General features: G+C 44.3%; 2 protein-coding genes across 2 annotated transcripts in view; one reads left to right on the top strand and one right to left on the bottom strand.

Annotated features, from left to right (window-relative positions):
- Positions 1 to 25,420, bottom strand: part of LOC129865018 (endosome/lysosome-associated apoptosis and autophagy regulator family member 2-like) — an 82,020-nt gene that overhangs the window by 24,671 nt on the left and 31,929 nt on the right. The window lies entirely within an intron of this gene.
- The window catches only part of LOC129865021 (nuclear receptor-interacting protein 2-like), a 35,291-nt gene that overhangs the window by 3,045 nt on the left and 6,826 nt on the right, over positions 1 to 25,420 (top strand). Inside the window, exons 2-4 of the mRNA XM_055937423.1 lie at positions 14,203 to 14,511; positions 24,081 to 24,163; positions 24,434 to 24,549. Of these exons, the coding sequence (XP_055793398.1) occupies positions 14,203 to 14,511; positions 24,081 to 24,163; positions 24,434 to 24,549 (508 nt within the window). The remainder of the gene's footprint in view (positions 1 to 14,202; positions 14,512 to 24,080; positions 24,164 to 24,433; positions 24,550 to 25,420) is intronic.

Below are 25,420 nucleotides of genomic sequence, written 5' to 3'. Positions count from 1 at the left end.
CCAGAGAGGCAGCCATTGTTACAGCTCCCCCGCCGTGCCTCGCTCTCCGTACTGACTGTCAAAAGCAATCACGCTCCAAGTGGAGACATGGCTAAAGTGAATCGTAGAAAAGCAGCAGGAGTTTCCCTAAGGTGCGTGGGAATACTCTGAGATAAAACAGAAGCCAGCTGATAGGCACCAACAGAGTAGTGATGTCACCTCACAGCTGAATAGAAAGACATTATGTGTGTATATTTTTTATTTATTTAACCTTTATTTAACTTCGCAAGTCCGTTAAGAACAAATTCTTATTTAGAATGACGGCCTAGGAACAGTGGCTTAACTGCCACTACCTTGTCAGCTCGGGGATTCGATCTAGCAACCTTTCGGTTACTGATCCGACGCTCTAACCACTAGGCTACCTGCCGCCCACATATGTGTGTGTGTCTGTCTGTCATTCTGAAATTGTGTTCATATCTCAAGAATGCTTTATTATCAGTCTCATGGGTTCCTTCCCCTATTAAGGAATGATGGAGCCATTTGTCCTCGTCATCATTTCAAGTCATTAAAATAGAACTATTTCTGGTGTAAAAACACACATTGAACCGCGCAGGGCTTCTTTAGATGTAGCCGGCTTTGCCACTCCACTTCAACTGAGCCAGTACATCATTTAACAGTAAAGGGCCAGTTATATAAGAGTGAATGTGTTGGCCCTCCCTCCCCCTAGATCAGAGCCAGGGAGCAGTGATCATGAAAAGGGCAAAGACAACCCACCATCAATCGCAAGAGCGAGGGAAGGGAAAAGCAGAGTGGAGGAGGGTGGGGACAAGAGGGGAAGTGGTAGACTGTGGCCCCTTTTAGCACAAGTGTTATTTATATCAGAAAGCCATGAGTTCTAGAAAAACAGTGAGGGTGAGGAAGAGAGGAAGCAGCATCCCTCTCGCCACTTCTCAGTTATATCCCTCCATCTGCTCTGCCTCCCACTCTTTTTAACTTTGTGTGTGTGAATAAAATGTGTGTGAGTGTATCTGTGTATCAAATCAAATCAATTTATATAGCCCTTCTTACATCAGCTGATATCTCAAAGTGCTGTACAGAAACCCAGCCTAAAACCTCAAACAGCAAGCAATGCAGGTGTAGAAGCAGTATCCTCTTTCCTGACAGACCCAGTGAGGCTTGTCTAATATGGGAGGCTCCAGGTGTCTCTGTCAGGTCAGAGCCGGGCTGCAGCGTCCGCATGCTCCAGTGTGGAGCAGAATGTAGAGCACCTTCCCTTCTCATCATCTCACTGCAGTATGAAGCTCAGAGGAGTGCATTACACCACCAGGACAACAAACCCAGCAGGGCATTTCCTGCTCCACATCAAGTGGAAGTGCCTGGGCTTGGTTTTAATTGGTGGTAATTATCTCATTAAATTGTTTATAACATCCAAGGACGACAACATTAGACTGAGTTCTCTCCCAGACGGCGACATGGCACCTTCACTCACTCAATGGGATCCCTTGACATTTCACTAAGAAATTTGAGAAAAGTGCCCTAACTCTGACTGTGGAGGGCGATGGCAAATTGATTCAGGAGACATCTCAGGAAGGTTCTAGTGATTACCATTAGAACCCAGCACTGAGCCAATTAGCCTGGCTGACGAGAGTGGAGGTGAGGACCCTTCTCTCTATCCCTCCACCCTCTCTCCACACTCTATCTGTTTCTCTCTCTCTTCTCTGCACTCTCTCCCCCTCCCCGCTCTCTTTCATCCACTCTCGCTCCCAGTTGTCAGAAGCGTTGATGGGCGGCAGAGTAGGTTCACCCAGAGCTGGTCCGCGCTCCGCAGACAGACAGCCAGCTAAAAATACCCGGGTGAAACAGACCGGCACAGGGACCGACGGGATGGCAGAGGGAGAGATCGAGAGTAGATGTGTCGCTGGCTACACCCTGATGGTTTGTATGACAGGAAGCCAGCGGCTGGGGACCTTGATCCGAATGGGAAAGCAGGTATTAGCAGAGTCATGTGACTTCAGCCATGACAGAGAGAGTAGCCTGTTGCAGTCAGATAATTAGCCCACACGGCAATTAGGCTCTAATCTCTCAGAGAGAGTGAGAGAAGAAAAGAGAAAAGAGGACATGCCATGACAAAAGGGAGGGAGAGAGAGAGAAAGAGAGAGTGAGCATCATAGTGACCGGTTTGAACTGGAACACTGTGGACGTGTTCCGAGGGAGGTCACTGCAGGACACTCAGCAGCAGCAGTCTTTACCTATTGTGCCATGTCTAGTGGTTTGACTGGACTGGTTGTCTAACTGGGTCAGTTTGCTTCTATATCTAGTAAATTCAAATATTAAAAAAAAAAACTAAACAATGGCCATCTAGCCTACGGGAGACAACAGTTGGCATTCATCAATACAATCATCATACAGTGTTAACAACAGTCATAGAAATATTATATGTCATGCCAATAAAGTTTTAATTTCAATCTCTGCTCCATACTTTCAGTACCAGAAAGACTATGGGAAGTTATACTGTTTAATTACAGCTAATTGAAGAGAGAATTTATTTCTAGAGGAGGGACAGGAATGGACAGCAACCTTCACATCTTTTGTACATGTTTAACTAACCATCACAAATCACATCCAGTCATCATCTCTGCTGGCTGAAATGAATGACGGCTAACCATGATATCAGCCAATATAATCTAAGCTGCATGAACGCTGATGGATGCAGACGAAGATTAGCCTAATTCATAGCAGGGATGCCAATTCCATGTTACCCACTTAACCAATAAAGACTACCACCCATCAGTATGCATTTACAACCATAAAGGTGGTGTATAGCATAATGTCTGACGTATGACTGCTACCTTCTCCCAGGGGGGATTCAATAGGTATAACTCCATATTTAGTGTGACAAATCAAATAAAAGCCTTGTATTAGCTATTTGGCAAAACGAGATAGTTTTACATGTACTCATGCTTTTGCCATTTGACGGTTAGCACAAAAGTGATGAACGTGTCCACTGTGACAGCTGAAACTGAATAAATAATCAACGTTTACTTGCGGCATTTGGTCGATATATTATTTTGTTGTTGTTGCAAAAGCCCTGAAATCCTACTGTTTGCTTTAGCCCTCCACCGTGCCTCTGAGGATGTCACGGCTAGAGGCCAGACGCAACATCACACATTATTATAATCTTTGTCTCCAAACGGGTTATTTTCCTGCCGCTTTCATCCCTGTTCCTGAAACCAGACAAAGGACTAAGCACATCCGCCAAAGTGCAGCGCTAGAACAGTGAATTGCATTTGAACTTGATAAAAAGGCCAGGGCACATACTGTATGGCAGTTCACGACCCCTGCACACAGGCCGCTTGTTGTGGACAGAGGATCTGCATTCAAACAGTCTTACCTCGCTGTAGCTGCAGGGCAGAACCTACATCAGCCAGCTGCCTCCTCACTCACATGGAGCAGGGGGAATTACATTGGATACACAGCTGTCAGCTTCAATCTGTTCTGCTTTTTGCCAGTCAGAGAGGAGCACCGAGGAGGGGGAGTATGGGTAATGGAGTTCTTTTTTTAAATAATGGGATTTAAAGGAGGGTTTTCTCCTTGGGAGGAGAGGCAGGCAACCAGGCAACTCTTTGCCTCTCCTGTTTCTCTCTCTCTCTCTCTCCCTCCCCTGTGGACTAATTAATGCTTGTCAAAGTGTCAAAGAGAAATTTGTTTATTTCTTCATTTTTTAAATCTCCACCCAAGGACCAAACAAAAACTCCATGAATGTAAAAAGTAACACACTGGGACGAAGTCAGATAAATCAGCAGTACCACAGACTGTGTCTGTGTCTGCGTCTGAAATGACACCCTATTGGGATCCCATGGGGCTCTGGTTAAAATAGGGAACAGCGAGCCATTTGTGGACGCAGCCTGAGACTCCTCCCTCCAGACTGTGACTCCTCCCTCTAGACTGTGACTCCTCCCTCCAGACTGTGACTCCTCCCTCCAGACTGTGACTCCTCCCTCCAGACTGTGACTCCTCCATCCAGACTGTGACTCCTCCCTCCAGACTGTGACTCCTCGCTCCAGACTGTGACTCCTCCATCCAGACTGTGACTCCTCCATCCAGACTGTGACTCCTCCCTCCAGACTGTGACTCCTCCCTCCAGACTGTGACTCCTCCATCCAGACTGTGACTCCTTGCTCCAGACTGTGACTCCTCCATCCAGACTGTGACTCTTCCATCCAGACTGTGACCCCTCCCTCCAGACTGTGACTCCTCCCTCCAGACTGTGACTCCTCCCTCCAGACTGTGACTCCTCCCTCCAGACTGTGACTCCTCCATCCAGATGAACCTTTAGTAGTTCGCCCAGGGACGCCCCTCCATCAGCCAGCCAGCCATTTACCTGGGTTCATTATTTATCTCCCTGTGTGTGTTTCCGTACACATACTGTTCATTACAGCAGGAAGGATCAGGGGAATAAATGTTGAAGTACCCTTAATCATTGTCGGAGTTAGATAATAAATTATCTGATCCTGCAAGCTTTGAGAAATGTAAATGAGAAAACTTTGCTGAAATTACACCTTTTCTGTGTTGCCTTCAATAAGGCTGGTGCTGATGGAAGATAGAAGGCTGAATGGTGGGGGTCAAATGAGAATGACACACAGTACACTGCTGGTTTTCCAATGACATCTTTGATAAAGGGCTGCAGACATTGAGATAAAACCAGTCTCTATGAGTGTTGATAGCTGGGAAGGTGAGTGTGAGGTCAAAAGAACCACAGGGGCTTGATTTGAACGGTTGTCAGATATGACAGAGTCAGAAAACACTGTCCACTTTGCTCCAGGACTAGAAGGAGGTGAGTATGATTCAGGCCTGTCCAAGTGACCCTGTTGATTGATGTGGAGTGGTGTGGAGTGGACGTCGAGCTGCTCATTGTGAAAAGCCTATTCTGCGGAGGGCTCCTGTGGAGAGGCCTTCTTCACAGCTTGTGTCAGAGCTGACTAACACAGCTCAGCCTAGCAACTACACGATCAGCTAGAACTGAGGCTGGGTTGGGAGGACAATGACATACAGACTGGTAGCTTCTAATGTACCCATATGAATTGTGTAATGCTTTGCAACAATACAGAAGTATTTTTACAAGTTCCATGTCCTCTGAGAGTGATTGAATACCTCTCACATCATACCCAGTCGGTTCCCGTATCCACAGACCTTGGCTGGACTATGAGGTAGCAACAGCAACAATATACTTTTGCCTTCGCACTGGCAGACAACAGTGAAGGAGGGGAGAGATGGAGGCAAAATGGTAGGAGATGTGTGGGGGGGGGGGAGGTAAAGGGATGACAGGACTGGGAGAGGAATACAGTGTGACCCCTAGGTGACCTCTAGGATGACAGGGTGTTACTGAGAGACAGATGTCAATCAGTGTTGTGGAGCAGGAGGAAAGCCATTATAAACACAGTGTATACACTGTATACACACACATACACACATACACACATACACACAAACACACAAACACACATACACACATACACACATACACACAAACACACAAACACACATACACACAAACACACGGGAGTGCATGAGAGGACAATATTATAGCCAGGATCTCCTGGGATCTCTCTATCCCTCTTATTCTCTCTTTCTCTCTCTCATTCATTCTCTCCCTCTCTCTACCCTCCTATAATTCTCCCCTCTTATCTTCATTCATATTGTAAACAGGCAGAACAAGCTGCAGCTTCCAGCCCTGTGTAGAGAATGGTAAATTAGCCCTGCACATTGCACAATACAAAACAATGATGAACAATGCAATCAACTGAGAAAAGAACGGGACAAAATACCAGCGTGGCATTTATTCTCCTTCTTCCTCTCCGTCTTGCTCCATCTGTTCCTCAGGCTATTGGGTATGATTGCACAATCGCAGTACTTGGACAGTAAACCTTCTGGGGATTTGTGCTCTTCGTATCTGGGTGCAATACAATACTGTGATTACAGGAGTGGGCCATGTAATACTTCATTTATATGCAGAGATAGGATACAAGGTACCAAGGCTATGAGGTTTTCTATTAACACGAACATACGGAGGAAATGTAAAATAACATGACTTATTATAGAAGGCTATAGGCTCCATAGGCTCCATCCAAGATGGCATAGCAGTTCAGACGTCTTTTTTTGTCCTCGTATTGTCGTGTCCTGTATACATATATATTTACACCTTTCTTCGCATATCTTTATATATTTTATTATCCAAGAACTCAACTACAAAAGCTTTCCTGCAACCCGCCTCACCAATTACAAAAAAAAAAGTATAATTTACCTCAAATCTGAAAATCCACAGTGGAAGCTAGCCAGAGGCTAACCAGAAGCCGGCCGAAACTAGCCAGAAGCTAGCCGGAAGCTACCCAGAAACTAACTAGAAGCTAGCCAGTAGCTGATCTGAAGCTGCCCAGAAGTTAGCCGGTTTGCTGGCTAGCGTTGGTGTTTCAGCTGCCCACGTTTTGTGGTCTTGAGCTATTCCTTTAGCTCGATAATCTATCTGCACTTTTGTGCAACGCGACTCGGACCGGAGCATACCGGGCCTATTTTTCTCAGTGTCCCCGGATTTCAGCCGCAGGCTCTGGACGTTTGCACCTTGATTTCACAGCTAGCTAGCTGCAAATCGTGTGACTATTGGCTTACGTTGATCCCGGAGCAAACTTAAATTATTCCGGAGCTAGCCAGCTGAGGAGTTCCATCAGCCATTCCTGGGCTACAGTCACCTATCCGGACCTGTTTTTTTGTTGTTGTTGTTGTTGCTGCAGATGCGGAGCCCCATCGGGCCTTCACAACTGACTGCCGACATTATCTGCCCGAGGGAGTTATCCAACTGGCACCTCCGTCGCAACGTTACCTGAACGCTCATCTGGGGCCCACTAATCGTTAGCTGTCTTATCGGCTGCTATCTGAATAAGTATATTGGACAATTTTTTCTTGGGTCACTATATCTATTTTGCCAATTGGATTGATCCCCTCTTCCACACGGAACCCCACTAATCTACCGACGGAAACGCACGAGGTGTCTAAAAATAGACTTCCATCCTATGCTATCTTGCTACCGATAGCCATCTACCCAGCCAGCTGTCTGGATCGCCGTGACCCCAACCAACCTCTACTCACTGGACCCTTATGATCACTTGGCTAAGCACGCCTCTTCTTAATGTAAATATGCCTTGTCCGTTGCTGTTCTGGTTAGTGTTTATTGGCTTATTTCATTGTAGAGCCTCTAGCCCTGTTCACTATACCATATCCAACCTTTCAGTTCCACCACCCACATATGCGATGACATCACCTGGTTTCAATGATGTTTCTAGAGACAATATCTCTCTCATCATCACTCAATACCTAGGTTTACCTCCACTGTATTCACATCTTGCCATACCTTTGTCTGTACATTATTCCTTGAAGCTATTTGGTGGTTCCGTGTGGCTCAGTTGGTAGAGCATGGCGCTTGCAACGCCAGGGTTGTGGGTTCAATTCCCACGGGGGGACCAGGGCTCAATTCCAGGGCTCAATTCCCACGGGGGGACCAGGATTAATATGTATGAACTTTCCAATTTGTAAGTCGCTCTGGATAAGAGCGTCTGCTAAATGACGTAAATTTAAATGTATTTTATCGCCCCCAGAAACTTCCTTTTACTCTCTGTTCTAGACGTTCTAGACGACCAATTCTCATAGCTTTTAGCCGTACCCTTATCCTACTCCTCCTCTGTTCCTCTGGTGATGTAGAGGTGAACTCAGGCCCTGCAGTACCTAGCTCCACTCCTATTCCCCAGGCGCTCTCTTTTGATGACTTCTGTAACCGTAATAGCCTTGGTTTCATGCATGTTAACATTAGAAGCCTCCTCCCTAAGTTTGTTTTGTTCACTGCTTTAGCACACTCTGCCAACCCGGATGTTTTAGCCGTGTCTGAATCCTGGCTTAGGAAGACCACCAAAAATTCTGACATTTTCATCCCTAATTACAACATTTTCAGACAAGATAGAACGGCCAAAGGGGGCGGTGTTGCAATCTACTGCAAAGATTGCCTGCAGAGTTCTGTTTTACTATCCAGGTCTGTTCCCAAACAATTTGAACTTCTACTTTTAAAAATCCACCTCTCTAAAAACAAGTCTCTCACCGTTGCCGCCTGCTATAGACCACCCTCTGCCCCCAGCTGTGCTCTGGACACCATATGTGAACTGATTGCCCCCATCTATCTTCAGAGCTCGTGCTGCTAGGCGACCTAAATTGGAACATGCTTAACACCCCAGCCATCCTACAATCTAAGCTTGATGCCCTCAATCTCACACAAATTATCAATGAACCTACCAGGTACCACCCCAATTCCGTAAACACGGGCACCCTCATAGATATCATCCTAACCAACTTGCCCTCCAAATACACCTCTGCTGTTTTCAACCAAGATCTCAGCGATCACTGCCTCATTGCCTGCATCCGTAATGGGTCAGCGGTCAAACGACTTCCACTCATCGCTGTCAAACGCTCCCTGAAACACTTCAGCGAGCAGGCCTTTCTAATCGACCTGGCCGGGGTATCCTGGAAGGATATTGATCTCATCCCGTCAGTAGAGGATGCATGGATATTTAAAAAAAATGCCTTCCTCACCATCTTGAATAAGCATGCCCCATTCAAGAAATTTAGAACCAGGAACAGATATAGCCCTTGGTTCTCTCCTGACCTGACTGCCCTTAACCAACAGAAAAACATCCTACGGCGTTCTGCATTAGCATCGAACAGCCCCCGTGATATGCAACTTTTCAGGGAACTTAGGAACCAATATACACAGGCAGTTAGAAAAGCCAAGGCTAGCTTTTTCAAGCAGAAATTTGCTTCCTGCAACACAAACTCAAAAAAGTTCTGGGACACTGTAAAGTCCATGGAGAATAAGAACACCTCCTCCCAGCTTCCAACTGCACTGAAGATAGGAAACACTGTCACCACCGACAAATCCACTATAATTGAGAATTTCAATAAGCATTTTTCTACGGCTGGTCATGCTTTCCACCTGGCTACCCCTACCCCGGTCAACAGCACTGCACCCCCCACAGCAATTCGCCCAAGCCTTCCCCATTTCTCTTTCTCCCAAATACAGTCAGCTGATGTTCTGAAAGAGCTGCAAAATCTGGACCCTTACAAATCAGCCGGGCTAGATAATCTGGACCCTTTCTTTCTAAAACTATCTGTTGAAATTGTTGCCACCCCTATTACTAGCCTTTTCAACCTCTCTTTCGTGTCGTCTGAGATTCCCAAAGATTGGAAAGCAGCTGCGGTTATCCCCCTCTTCAAAGGGGGGGACACTCTTGACCCAAACAGCTACAGACCCATATCTATCCTACCCTGCCTTTCTAAGGTCTTCAAAAGCCAAGTTAACAAACAGATTACCGACCATTTCGAATCCCACCATACCTTCTCCGCTATGCAATCTGGTTTCAGAGCTGGTCATGGGTGCACCTCAGCCACGCTCAAGGTCCTAAACGATATCTTAACCGCCATCGATAGGAAACAATACTGTGCAGCCGTATTCATTGACCTGGCCAAGGCTTTTGACTCTGTCAATCACCACATCCTCATCGGCAGACTAGACAGCCTTGGTTTCTCTAATGATTGCCTCGCCTGGTTCACCAACTACTTCTCTGATCGAGTTCAGTGTGTCAAATCAGAGGGTCTGTTGTCCGGGCCTCTGGCAGTCTCTATGGGGGTGCCACAGGGTTCAATTCTTGGACCGACTCTCTTCTCTGTATACATCAATGATGTCGCTCTTGCTGCTGGTGAGTCTCTGATCCACCTCTACGCAGACGACACTATTCTGTATACTTCTGGCCCTTCTTTTGACACTGTGTTAACAACCCTCCAGGCGAGCTTCAATGCCATACAACTCTCCTTCCGTGGCCTCCAATTGCTCTTAAACACAAGTAAAACTAAATGCATGCTCTTCAACCGATCGCTGTCTGCATCTGCCCGCCTATCCAACATCACTACTCTAGACGGCTTTGACTTAGAATATGTGGACAACTACAAATACCTAGGTGTCTGGTTAGACTGTAAACTCTCCTTCCAGACTCACAGAATCCAAAGTTAAATCTAGAATTGGCTTCCTATTCCGCAACAAAGCATCCTTCACTCATGCTGCCAAACATACCCTTGTAAAACTGACCATCCTACCAATCCTCGACTTCGGTGATGTCATTTACAAAATAGCCTCCAATACCCTACTCAATAAATTGGATGCAGTCTATCACAGTGCCATCCGTTTTGTCACCAAAGCCCCTTACACTACCCACCACTGCGACCTGTACACTCTCGTTGGCTGGCCCTTGCTTCAGCCTCCAGGTCATCTACAAGACCCTGCTAGGTAAAGTCCCCCCTTATCTCAGCTCGCTGGTCACCATAGCAGCACCTACCTGTAGCACGCGCTCCAGCAGGTATATCTCTCTGGTCACCCCCAAAACCAATTCTTCCTTTGGCCGCCTCTCCTTCCAGTTCTCTGCTGCCAATGACTGGAACGAACTACAAAAATCTCTGAAACTGGAAACACTTATCTCCCTCACTAGCTTTAAGCACCAGCTGTCAGAGCAGCTCATAGATTACTGCACCTGTACATAGCCCATCTATAATTTAGCCCAAACAACTACCTCTTTACCTACTGTATTCATTTATTTATTTTTGCTCCTTTGTACCCCATTATTTCTATCTCTACTTTGCACTTTCTTCCACTGCAAACCAACCATTCCAGTGTTTATTTTTACTTGCTATATTGTATTTACTTCGCCACCATGGCCTTTTTATATTTTTATTTATTTTTATATATATTTTGTTTGCCTTCACCTCCCTTATCTCACCTCACTTGCTCACATTGTATATAGACTTATTTTTCACTGTATTATTGACTGTATGTTTGTTCTACTCCATGTGTAACTATGTGTTGTTGTATGTATCGAACTGCTTTGCTTTATCTTGGCCAGGTCGCAATTGTAAATGAGAACGTGTTCTCAATTTGCCTACCTGGTTAAATAAAGGTGAAATAAAAAAATAAATAAAATAAATAGAACTATAAAATAACCCTATTAGAGGTAGCATTGTATCACAACATAGTAATGAGGCTGTTTGTGCTGTGATGTCCTGCAGCTTCTCTCTGTAATAGTATATTTTAGAGGAGGCACTAGACTACAGACTCAAGACTGTATGCACAACGGACACCTGCTCATCTACTGAAAGTGTTGAGGAGGTCAAGGGTCATGTCTGTGTAAACTCTCACCAGACACTTCCGGTGTGACACAGAGCCTTTAGAGAAACTACAGTCTCCCACAGTACCAGCAGCAGAACCACCTACACCAGCAGAACCAGCACCTAGAACCCACCTACACCTACAGATGTAGGATCTTAATCTTAACTCTCCTAATGCAATTTTGCTGACTTTACAGTAGCCATCGCTCAGAGATTTTGAAAGGAATCGTGAATAATGATGAGAAAGTTACAGATGCACAAATATCATATACCCCCCCCCCCCCCCCCCAAATGCTGTTAATTGTAATTGTTAGCATGTCTTGGGGGTATGATATTTGTGAGTCAAACTTTCTCACTCATAATTATTCATGATTCAGTCAGGACTATCCGTAACCATGGTATCATCCACGTTACTGTAGAAAGTGTTTACAAACATATTCTATTCTTATTTACAATAAAAGTGACTCCAAAATGACACAATTACCATTAATTTCTATTGGGCACAAAATAATCTGAAACGCAACCAAAACAACCAGCAAATGCATCCAACAAGTTTGTAGAGTCACAAGCTTGATGTAATCATCACGTGCCGGGAATATGGGACAAAATAATAACCTTTTGACTACTTCAATACACATAAGTGAATTTATCCCAATACTTTTGGTCCCCTAAAATGGGGGGACTATGTACAAAAAGGGTTGTCACTTCCAAAACAATTCACCCGATATGGATGAAAATGTCCTCAAATTAAAGATGACAGTCTGTATTTTAACCTCATAGTCATTGTATCATTTCAAATTCAAAGTGCTGGAGTACAGAGACAAAACAACAACAGAAAAGCCACTATCCCAATACTTTTGGAGTTCACTATATACAGTATAGCCACTAAATGTCTTAGAAAAGTCAGAGCAAACAAGCTTCTTGTTTTTGTTAACCTATTCATTTGACCTTGTTCATGTGGTTATCACACATACGCAGACTTGCTTCTGTGTGCGTGTGAGAGTGTGAGAGTGTGTGTGTGTGTGCGTGCGTGCGTGCGTGCATGCGTGCGTGCGTGCGTGCGTGTGAGAGAGATAAATGAGAGGGAGAGAGAGAGTGCATATCTGCCTGTTTACAGTGTCAATAAGCCCTATAACAGAGAAGCTCTTGCCTCCCGGGTGGCGCAGTGGTCTAGGGCACTGCATCGCAGTGCTAACTGCGCCACCAGAGTCTCTGGGTTCGTGCCCAGGCTCTGTCGCAGCCGGCCGCGACCGGGAGGTCCGTGGGGCGACGCACAATTGGCATAGCGTCGTCCGGGGTAGGGAGGGTTTGGCCGGTAGGGATATCCTTGTCTCATCGCGCTCCAGCGACTCCTGTGGCGGGCTGGGCGCAGTGTGCGCCAACCAAGGTGGCCAGGTACACAGTGTTTCCTCCGACACATTGGTGCGGCTGGCTTCCGGGTTGGAGGCGCGCTGTGTTAAGAAGCAGTACGGCTGGTTGGGTTGTGCTTCGGAGGACGCATGGCTTTCGACCTTCATCTCTCCCGAGCCCGTACGGGAGTTGTAGCGATGAGACAAGGTAGTGGTTACTAGCGATTGGATGCCGCGAAAATTGGGGAGAAAATGGGATAAAAAAAAGAGAAGCTCTTTGCAAAACTGGCCTCTCCAGAGAGCACGTCCTCCCTGATCAATAGAACGCCTACCCACAGAGGTATACAGAGGCCTGATAGATCTATTGTGTGAGCCAGTGTGAGAGCACTGACCAGTCATCACTTTGACGAGCTGGAGCACAGGGTGAAATGAGCCCAGGAGGAGACTGACAGACAGCTCGGCTTGGCTCTGATATGCTCTGATGTTGTGGTCATTACCTAAAACCTTCAACACCTCAAATGAACTCACAATGAGGCCCCAAAGGTGAGATTTGAGACCAGCAACTGTGTGATATAAGCAGAACAACTGTTTTGTAGGCTACATACTGTACAGACATGCACGGTGCAGATAAAAACACAAATTGGAGGCGCGCTTACACACGCTATTTACAGCTAACGATGTGCCTCTGGCATAGAGAGAACGGATGTTTCCATCCCGTCAGTAGCAGCACCGTTTTTCAGCAGCAGTTATGACATCTGAAATCACTGACATCCTCCTTATGGTGAATTGATGCTGTTGGTTTTGCTGGTGTTAGCTGACCTTCTGTTCACTTCAAACCACATGGCCTCTTAGAAAAACGATTTCCATCTTTCTCTAGAGTGACTCCCTACTGCAAAACAACTAGACTACCATTAGGCTCAACATTGTATTGTTTTGCCCACCAGTTGTTCTGAAATGGTTTAAAATCGATTGTTTTGTTAGTCATCCAGGCAATTATCAAATCATAAAAGAACAGTTGCTTAATGTCTCTATGGAAAGGGGTTGTACTGAGTAAATGGACATGAAAGCTGTACAGAACACTAAGATAGAAATGTATCATATTTACAGAACTCTCTGTCCTGAAGAATATGGAATCATTGTAACATTCTAACATTGAACAGAGACTGCACGAGACTGGTTCCCTCTTCTCTTAATTTATTTATTTACCATTTTAGGTCTACTATGCGCTATCTATTAAACTAAGGGGCGGGATCTCAGACACAGATTAAGCCTAGTCCAAGACTAAAAAAAACTTTCAATGGAGATTCTCTAGTGACATCATTTTGAGTCACTCTGCCCCCACCCCAATGGACATTTATCATTGCCACAGTTGTAATATGTATATATTATTATTTTATTATCAATTTTTATTCATTTTTTTCACTTTGTCCAGCATTGTTGGAGCTCGGAGCGCAATAATTTCACTGTACCCTGTAATTACATCTGCCAGCCTATACATGTGACTATAAACTCTCTAATCTAATCTAGTCCAGGACTAGGCTTAACCCAGCCCTAAATGCAGATTTTTTCTGACTCCACTGAAAATGGTGTCTGACATCCCTCTACCTGCCCTGTCACCTGGTTACAGCAGCCCCACAGTATCGTGCAGCGCCGCCTCATGGCGGGAAACATCACACAACTGCGTGGCGAGGCCCGCGTGGGTAGACCCTCGCCCCTGGTCGACAGCAAGGAGGGGGGCGCCGGCGACGCAGAGGAGAAGAGTGAGAGCACGGCTGACGACTCCACGGAGGAGAGCGAGAGGAGCCTAGAGACGAGGTCAGACGAGGAGGAGGACAGCAGCGAGGCCGGGGGGAAGACAAGCAGCACGGCTGGGAACGATAAAACAGAGGAGGGGAGGAAGGAGAGGCCTCTCACTACCCTGCTGGTCCAGTGCAAGGTACGCTTGAACACCCATCCTTCCTTCATTTCGGATTCATGGGTTTTTTATTAACCTAAATTAAATCTCAGATACTATTCAGTTCCACTCCATATGAAGATAAAAGAGGAGTGAAAGGGTAAGATAAAGGGATAGGAGGAGAGAGAAGCACTCAGAGACCACAGTGACTCATCATTTATCCAGGTTATTTATTCCCTCATTGTATTCCACTGAGCCCGGTCTCATCAATTCTAAATGGCTTTGATTCTAGGGCTTGTAGAGTCCCCATATCGACCATCTGCACCCCTCAGACACTCTCGTCACACTGTGTCTGTGGCTAAATGAAGAGCTAACGTAACACACTGTAACAGTGACTCCTCCACATGCAGGATCAACAACAGACTCATAATGAAGTCAACACACAGCTGAAGACCCCATCATAAGATAATCATACGAATAACATTGGTAGAATCAATCTATATGCAAGATGGGAAGACAAACCAGTAATGCAAATGCATTGAGTTCACTGGCAACATCATTCATTTCAGTGAATGAATAGCATTCATTAAGACGTTATTAGTGAACATGAGCAAACTTACCATCCAAGTAATTTCTGACTCAGTATGTTCAGGCTGTATTATTTCTGCAGACAACCCACTGACAACCCACATACTGACTAACTTTAAAACACCATACTGCACCCACAAGTATTGATTGTCTGGAACACAGGCTCAGACTGATGAAACAACACCTACATACACAAGTCTAACCAGGCATCAACTCCACTGAGAGGTACGGAAATATACCCCCAATTAAAGGAGTTTGACCTTGGGGAGTGGGTGGGCGGGCGGCAGAGACTACTGTGTTCTGTCCCTCCTCCAGATCACCTCACCTGAGTCACTCTATAGACCGAGGATGACTGCCACACAAAAACCACCCACTCAGTTGCATCATTTCTGACTGATGTCATCTCAAGGTAGTGTTGTGCGTATTTCCAACGTCCCCGGTGTTACCTGGCAGCATTTAACTGACTGGCTTTCTGAATCATACCTGCCTGAAGCATACCTGTGAGAGCGTTCGAGGTTCCAACAAATCAATGTGGTTTGGGATAGATAGAGCTTTGTTGATGAACTCATACACGTACCGCGATTTCAGAAAGTATTAATTCTTGACTTATTCCACATTTTGTTGTTACAGCCTGAATTCAAAATGGATTAACTACAAAAAAAAAATTATGCACCCATCTACACACAATACCCAATAATGACAAAGTTAATTTTGGGGGGGGGGGGGGTAAATGTTTGCAAAAATATTTAAAATCAAATACAGAAATATCTCATTTTCATAAGTATTCACACCCGAGTTAATACTTTGCAAATGCACCTTTGGTGGAGATTACAACTTTGAGTCATCTTAGGTACAGTTGAAGACAGAAGTTTTCATACACCTTAGCCAAATACATTTAAACTCAGTTTTTCACAATTTCACAAATTCCCTGTCTTAGGTCAGTTAGGATCACCACTTTATTTTAAGAATGTGAAATGTCAGAATAATAGTAGAGAGTCATTTATTTCAGCTTTTATTTCTTTCATCACATTCCCAGAGGGTCAGAAGTTTACATACACCCAATTAGTATTTGGTAGCATTGCCTTTAAATTGTTTAACTTGGTTCAAACGTTTCAGGTAGCCTTCCACAAGCTTCCCACAATAAATTGGGTGAATTATGGCCCATTCCTCGTGACAGAGCTGGTGTAACTGAGTCAGGTTTGTAGGCCTCCTTGCTCGCACACGCTTTTTCAGTTCTGCCCACAAATTTTCATTGGATTGAGGTCAGGGCTTTGTGATGGCCACTCAAATACCTTGACGTTGTTGTCCTTAAGCCATTTTGACACAACTTTGGAAGTATGCTTGGGATCATTGTCCACTTGGATGACCCATTTGCGACCAAGCTTTAACTTCCTGACTGATGTCTTGAGATGTTGCTTCAATGGTGTTCTTTGGTTTGCAAGCATCCCCCTTTTTCCTCCAAACATAACGATGGTCATTATGGCCAAAAAAGTTCTATTTTTGTTTCATCAGACCAGAGGACATTTCTCCAAAAAGTACGATCTTTGTCCCCATGTGCAGTTGCAAACCGTAGTCTGGCTTTTTTATGGCGGTTTTGGTGCAGTGGCTTCTTCCTTGCTGAGCAACCTATCAGGTTATGTCGACACAGGACTCATTTTATTGTGGATATAGATACTTTTGTACTTGTTTCCTCCAGCATCTTCACAAGGTCCTTTGCTGTTGTTCTGGGATTGATTTGCACTTTTTGCACCAAAGTACGTTCATCTCTAGGAGACAGAACACGTCTCCTTCCTGAGAGGTATGACGGCTGTGTGGTCCAATGGTGTTTATACTTGCGTACTATTGTTTGTACAGATGAACGTGGTACCTTCAGGCGTTTGGAAATTGCTCCCAAGGATGAACAAGACTTGTGGAGGTCTACAATTCTTTTTCTGAGGTCTCGGCTGATTTCTTTTGATTTTCACATGATGTCAAGCATAGAGGCACTGAGTTTGAAGGTAGGCCTTGAAATACATCCACAGGTACACCTCCAATTGACTCAAATGATGTCAATTAGCCTATCAGAAGCTTCTAAAGCCATGACATTATTTTCTGGAATTTTCCTAGCTGTTTAAAGGCACAGTCAACTTAGTGTATGTAAACGTCTGACCCACTGGAATTGTGAAACAGTGAAGTATACTTGAAATAATCTGTCTGTAAACAATTGTTTTATATTACTTTGTCATGCACAAAGTAGATGTCCTAACCGACTTGCCAAAACTATAGTTTGTTAACAAGAAATTTGTGGAGTGGTTGAAAAACGAGTTTTAATGACTCAAACCTAAGTGTATGTAAACTTCCAACTTCAACTGTATTTACATTTACATTTACATTTTAAGTCATTTAGCAGACGCTCTTATCCAGAGCGACTTACAAATTGGAAAGTTCATACATATTCATCCTGGTCCCCCCGTGGGGAATGAACCCACAACTCTGGCGTTGCAAGCGCCATGCTCTACCAACTGAGCCACACAGTATGTCTGTACCAGCTTTGCACATCTGGATTTGGGTATTTTCTCCCATTCTTCCTTGCAGATTTTCACAAGTTCTGTTAAGTTAAATGGGGAGCAGCAGTGAACAGCAATCTTCAAGTCTTTTCACAGACTTTCAATGGGATTCAAGTATGGGCTTTGGCTGGGCCACTCAAGGACTTTCACATTCTTGTTCTGAAGCCATTCCAGTGTTGCTTTGGATGTATGCTTGGTCTCACTGTCCTGTTGGAATGTAAATCTTAACCCCAGTCTAAGGTCATTTGCACTCTGAACCAAGTTCTCATGAAGGATTTGCCTGTGGTTATGTGCCTTTTTCTTAGGAGTGGCTTCCGTTTAGCCACTCTCCCATAAAGCCTAGATTGGTAAAGTGCTGTAGAGACGTATCCTTCTGGCAGGTTTTCCCTTCTCAGCCAAGTAATTCTGTCAGAGTGGTCATTGGGTTCTTGGCCACCTCCTTCTTGCCCGGTTGCTCAGTTTGGTCAGACAACCAGCTCTAGGCAGAGTCTGGGTAGTTCCATATTTTTTCAGTTGCCCAATGCTGGAGACCCCTGTGCTCTTGGAAACTTTCAACACTTTATACCTTCCCCAGATATATATGCCTATATGCCTCATCACATTTATATCACAGAGATCTACAGACATTTCCTTGGACTTCATGTTATAGTTTATGCTCTAACATGCACTGTCAACTGTGGGACCTTACTGTATATAGAAAGGTGCGTTTCTTTCTATATCATGTCCAAACAATTGAATTGGCCACAGGTGGACTCCAATCAAGTTGTAGTGACATCTCAAGGATCATACAAGGAAATTGGATGCACCTGAGCTTAATTTGAAGTGTCATAGCAAAGGGGTGTAAATACAGTACCAGTCAGAAGTTTAGACACACCTTCTCATTCAAGGCTTTTTCTGTATTTTTACATTGTAGAATAATAGTGAAGACATCACAACTATGAAATAACACATATGGAATCATGTAGTAAACAAAAAACTATTAAACAATTCAAAATATATTTTGTATTTTAGATTCTTCAAAGCAGCCACCCTTTGCCTTGATAATAGCTTTGCACAATTTTCTTAATTTGTGCCCTTGAAAACCAAACCCAGAATCAAACTGTAAACAGATTTGAAACCTTTAGACATGCCTCCTCGTCCTTCAGTTCAAAATGTTAAGTATAAAAAAAAATGTTAACAAAGTTGAATTTCATAGTGGTTTTATTAAGACCATAACTCACCAAGTGCAAGATTAATTATGGTATGCTGAGATAAATTCATGAAGTGCCATATTATGAAAAGAGAGTTATACAAGGGACAATAAAAACATTCATAAATCATTATCCGTAGGCATTAGATAAACAAGTATGAAGAGAGCTGTACAAGGCAAGATATTAAAAAAACAAGAATCATGCAAATATAAATCAGGTAAATGTGCATATGAAGGGAAACTGTGGCAGACAAAAAACACCAATCAAGAGTTATGGTTAGATAATAAGGTAGAGCTGACAGAGCTTTACAAGACACAAAATATATGAACCATTTGAAAACAGAGAAGTATAAGGCCCCTAGATACCACATAGATGAACATATTTGGAGCACAGAGTTAGTCTGCCTGACTGGAACTCATCTACTATCCTTGGCAGCATATGTTTGAAATAGAATGCCTTCAGTTTAGGGATAAGATCAGCACAGAACTTCACATCAATAACAACCTGCTCGGATGGAGCCCAGACAAGCAGTTTGCATCTGTACGAATATTCAAAGATACATACACAACGCAGAGGACTAAAGGTCAAGAGGGAATTCATTATCAATGGAAATAGTTGTTTTTCTGTAATGGGGAACTGAAGATTAATGGGTCAGGGACACGGGAGGAATTTCAGTCTGGGACTCATAGCTCCATGTGTCAAGTTCTCATTGGTCCGAATTGTCTATACATTGATCCTGAAACAGGATATTTGTTATTTGGCCATTGGCCCAGTTTTATTGCAAGACATTCTAATTGGTCAACCACAGGCTAGGGTTGGGTTATAAACTACATCCTGTCTCTTTGTTCAGAGGAGACACATTGAGGACAGGGAAGAATAAACATCTACCATCTACTTTCAAGCATAACAACTATGATTTGTTCTCTTTAAATAAATATATTTTTCTCCCCCTGATTTGCTTTGGGGTCTGTATTATTGAAGAATAACATCAACTGCTTACACATCTCTCCAGTCCTGTGCAGAACATGCCCATTTGCACCTGCATGTAGTACCCACAGGCTCCATTAGGTTGCAGCTGAGGAACCCCATGCACCAACTTCACATCGGTGAGTTTGCCAGAGAACATTTCAGTCAGAGACTCGCACTTCTTAAATCAGAACAGGACATTTGATTTCTAATAATTCTTGAGAGTTTAACACTCGATCTGGGCTTGCAGAAAAAAAAACATGGCTCCTTGACACTCACTACTGTGCCTCTACTCTCCAGACTAAACCCTCAGCTCTCCATCCATGTGTAGGCCAACTGCTCGTACTCCTTGCCATATGTGGTTGCGGAACCTGTGGGAAGAGATGCTCCCGCACAAAGAAGTCGGGATTTGTTGAGGTGCGCACAGGAACCTTCTTTGCTGAGCTAGCAGTGATCCAAAGTTTACACGCGTCATACAATGCATGGGAGACACTCTGTGCTTTAGTGACCTCCTCCAAGCTGGCACATTTACACTCCTCCAGCTTAACATAAATGTCATAAAATGACAAGCATTTCTGACACTGCATGTTGATGCCATGTTCACCATAAGGCTGTTGTAGCTGTGTGGCTGCTGCTGGAACCTGATGAATGTTTGGTTAAGCTTTGATGCAATTGTGTAGAAAGCTCCCCACTGGAACATTGGCCCCTTTCAAACTTTTAAGTGCGTTGTGGGAGTGGTATGCAGGAGTTGGAGGTAGAGATGGAGAAGCGTCTGGGGTGCTGTCAGAGAACTCGTCACTTGGTTTGTGACGTTTGAAACAGATCTCGCTCAACCTTTTTGGAGCTAAATTCCGCTGCGTCCCAGAGTGCCACTGGCATTGCTCATCTGTACAGGACACCCCTGTCAATCCTCCATACACAGCATTCTGCACCTTCAACAAAGCACTACTGATAGAATAGTAAATTACAGAACACTAGTTTACACGGTGTTCACAGCTGACTAGTTTACACAGTCTCCTTTTAACTAGTAGGTTTAGGGTATGCTGGTAATTTCCTATTTGATTGTAAAATTCACCTTGATTCTGTACCTACCTCATTGCCATTCGAGATTAGACTGATATACTTACACAATGAGCCATTACTGTAATAGTTAACGTTATCAGTTCTGGTCAGTGATATGGTATCATCACAATTAGATAGCTAGCTAAGTAACTAGCTAACGTCAAACATATCATTCATAGAAAGGGTTATGATAAACAAAAAGCCAGCGAGCTAACTACCTTCCATAGTATTGCAGCTGCATGACTGCAAGACTTCCCCTGCCCTGCAACACAAGAACACCCTGCAGTCTCTACCTTCCCGACAGATGATACAAGAATCCAGGCAGAATGATGGTGTGTTTTGCTCTGACTGGGCTGGACATCTGCTTTGAGGAACACCAAGTTGTTATCCTCAAGACAGTGAATAAGCACCCGTCCAACTTTGCCGCTGTGGAGGTATTGATATGACTCTGTGCTTTTGTAGCTTCTCACCTCTGACATCCACACCGAGAGACGAGACAAAATATTGTCTCGTAGGTGATGTGGCCATCTTTTCATATCGCCCTCCTACTCTTGAATAATCTGTGGATGTGGCACAGACTTGCCATTCGACTTTGAAAGGTTTTTCTTGGTATGATCCCACGACATTTTGAGCTAGCTAGCTAACGATCGCAAAACGGCAAGAACGCCACAGCGAAAGTCCTCCACAAAACAGAACGTTCGGACATAGTTTTGTTTCCGGGTTCTTAAATAAGGTGAATACTTAAGCAATAAGGCCCAAGGGGGTTTGGTATATGGCCAATATAACACGGCTAAGGGCTTTCCTTAAGCACGACGCAACGCGGAGTGCCTGGACAAAGCCCTTAGCCGTGGTATATTGGCCATATATCACAAACCCCAGAGGGTTCATTCATTGTTTATGGTTCATTGAACAAGCATGGGAAACAGTGTTTAAAACATTTACAATGAAGATCTGTGAAGTTATTTGGATTTTTACGAATGATCTTTGAAAACCAGGGTCCTGAAAAAGGGATGTTTCTTTTTTTGCTGAGTTTATGTACTCAATTTACGTCACAAATAGTACGGTTAGTGCGGTTAGTATGAGTATTCGAACACAGCTACTGTGTATGTGTTTGAAGTAAGTGGTTCGCCAGGGAACATTCCATGGGGCTCAGCTTATCTTTGATCTCGTTTGTTTAATTCTGTTTTAAAAGCGGCTACACACCCCATAGTTACCCATTAATTCCAGAGCCATTTTTAAACTTCACAGAAGGGGAGGAATTTTTCATCACTCAGGCAGAGACAAAAGCACACGTTCGCAGGCCTGCTGAGAAGCCTGGCCGTGAGAAGCCTGCAGGGATTAAGGGGGGAAGCTCAACTATCACCATATTGTGTGTCGGGGACTACATTTTTACACCCAGCCACATAAATGGGATTTGATGTCCTAGTGGGCTTTAATCTAGGGGGTAAAAAACACCCTAGAGCCAAGTCGATGTATGTACTGTGATACACTGTGATAATATGGCAGGAAAAAGACAAGTGAAAACGTGCTTTTCTCAGGATGTTTTATCCATCCGTACATCTATGATCCATTTATCCCCCCATCCACCCATCCAACCCTTATTCATCCTTCCATCCATCCACCAATCGAACCATTCATTCAAAACATGGTGGATGTTGGAGAAGGCTTGAGATTAGGTACAATGTCTCAGAAACCACAAGGTAGTACTGCTGACCCAGCGAGGACACAGAGGTTATGTCACTGGGTTGTGTTAACTCGTGTTCAGGGAAGCATATCATTATGTGTCCACTCAGTGTCTTTCCCTCTCCATCGAGAGGGGGCGGGTGTGACATCTTGTTCCGTTCTCACTCACGCGGATCCACCATATGCTGTGAAGTGTGAACATGTTTTAAATCCTCCCTCCAGAGTTGCGTGTTTTCAGCAACATTGACTGTTCTGCCTTCCACTCGCAGAAGTGTGATATGCTAACTGACTTGCCTAGTTAAATAAAGGCTACATTTGAGAAAATATGCAATATTCTAATAAGAGCCTTGGGATTTACAACAGAAACTTAATTATAGAACATTTTACATTTATAGGTTTAAGTGCCTTGCTCAAGGACACATCGGCAGATTTGCCACCTAGTCGGCTCGGGGGAATCAAACCGGCGCTCTTTCGGTTACTGGCCCATTGCTCTTACCACTAGTCTACCTGCCACCAGGCCTCTGCAGTCATTAGAATCTGCCGCAATGTCTGCTTCCCCTTTACCGTGAATCACTGCATTGTGACATGAAGTGCCCTACGACAGAACAACTGGGAGATGTGGAAGAGGATAAAGGACCACCACCCTGGCTGTTAGCAGCTCTGCTGGGTGTGTAAACACACACACTGGATGTCAGGGAGTGAGACAGATAGGATGCTTTAGGCACCCAGGAGAAGACAGCCCTGCTGAAACACAGGATCCTCACTTCAGAAGTATTGTTGTGTTGTTTACTGTTCTATGGTTCTGGCTCATTAGACAACATCACGTTGCTCTTGTACAGAAGATGTTGCGCTTGAGCATAATCGTTTTGGACGAGCACTATTTTCAAATCAGGAACTGACCGGTTCGCTGATTAGTTGAAGAATATTCCACAGGCTCTGCTGATTGGGCTAATATTTCACTGTCTAGTAATGCATTCTGGATTATAAAAACATGGAGAGGCCTCAGATAAGATCTCTCAGATCTTTTTCCGAAAATAAGCACAGTCATTGGCTCTAATGGTTGAACTAATAGTCAACACATCCACTGGAGTGAGACTAATGATTTCATAGTTGTTTTTTTCTAAACAGTCATGGTTGGTTTGGTATAATTTCTAACCATGAGGCAGAATAGCCAAAGTCCTGCATCATCAACACAGGCTTCATGATCGAATAGTCTCTGACTCAGACAGAGGATCAATACAAACGTGATTGCATATAAACAACTATGCCAAACCTAGAAAACACCTAGTCTTAAACACTATCTGTAATTGGTTGGGAAATGTGGCTTAATAATGGACTACTAGCACAAATTTGACCAAAACTCTAGAAGCCTTTAATTCAGCCTTTATATCGTAGTTTGGCAGGTTTTTTCAACAGCAGAGCTGTTGGGACCCATTTGATGAGGAGTCTTTTGTAATCAAACAGATATATTTCCCTATAGCTGCAGGATAAATATACGCCTTCCTGTCTACTGTTCTCTCCTTTGTGGGAGACTTATACTGTCAGTTAACACAGTAGTTCTGTTGTATTTCCACAGTGCTGTGACACTGAGGTGAAGGCTTCCATCAACACTGGGAGTCAACACAACCGCATCTCCAGCTCCTGCTGCAGGAGGCTTGGGTGAGAGGCCTTATTATCCCTCGCTATCTCCCTTTCTCCGTTGACCTCTACCACACCCACGAATACCCACCCATCACATAACACTCCTGGGTCCAGGTTTGCCAACCAGCACCGAAATACAGAGCGCCAACAAACACATTTGAGTTCCTCAGGCACTCACACAACCACAACCAACATCAGACTGCATCAGCATCAACAAACTGGCCTGTGAGAGACAGAACAAAGTAGCGTCCTAATAACCTCTACCATGGCCGTGTTGTGTGTTGCCAGATTGGTGCCCACCCAGGAAGGTCCACCCTGTGAGCAGACAGAGGGCCAGGGCTCTGTGAGGGGCCTGCAGCTGCAGCTGGGCAGACAGAGTGTCCAGTGCTCTGCCCACGTCACCGGTAAGGAAGGGGAGATCACATATTACGTCACATAAACATTTAAAGCGAGCATTGCAGCCAGTTGTAATGACTTTCAATTAAGCAAGAGAGAGTCCACTCATACAGGGTAGGAATACAGGTGTTATAAAAGTGTCAATGAAACACTTTCGTTTTTCTTTCTCTGTAAACATACATTCTGTTCAGCATTATCTGGACTGTAGGCGTGACAAACAACATTGAATCGAATAATGGATTGGATAAGTAAACTTGATTATATAAATCGCTGGGGTTAAACTGTAATGTTCCTGTCAGTGATCAATACAAAACGTCTGGGTGCTCTCGCACAATGACCACAAGCCATTTTCCACACCATCAAGATTACTTCCCTTTACCAATGTCAATACAAAACCCCTTGGTAAACCCCCCCCCCCAACAAATCAGTGCCTAGGTACAAAGCTGTGTTTCAGACAGTAACATTAACAGACGGTAATAGATTTGCTTACTGGCTGTGTTATTTCTGAATGCTTGCTCTAAAAAGGCAACGGTCTTAAAAGGTGTTGGAGATGTGCTTGGCAGCCAACGTGTATGTGACAGCGTGTGTGTGTGTGAGAGAGAGTGTGTGAGTGTGTGTGAGAGAGTGTGAGTGTGTACTCAGTATGCAGCATGTGCTCCTGACCTTTCCTATTCAGCAGCCAGGGACAAATCACAAAGACAAGCAGGGAGAGACTATTACCTGAATGGTTTAACACACACACACACAGATAGAGTGCACACGCAATCTCACACACACAATGCAGATGGGAAGAATAGAATAGAATAGAGATGTGCTGATGATTTCTGTTAGAGTTGAGCTCATTTATACAGTTAATTAATCAGTCAGCGAGAGACACGG

The sequence above is a fragment of the Salvelinus fontinalis genome, chromosome 11 (assembly GCF_029448725.1).
Source record: "Salvelinus fontinalis isolate EN_2023a chromosome 11, ASM2944872v1, whole genome shotgun sequence".
Classification (NCBI taxonomy): domain Eukaryota; kingdom Metazoa; phylum Chordata; class Actinopteri; order Salmoniformes; family Salmonidae; genus Salvelinus; species Salvelinus fontinalis.
The sequence above is the reverse complement of the archived record's forward strand: the minus strand, read 5'-3'. Positions and strand labels throughout refer to the sequence as shown.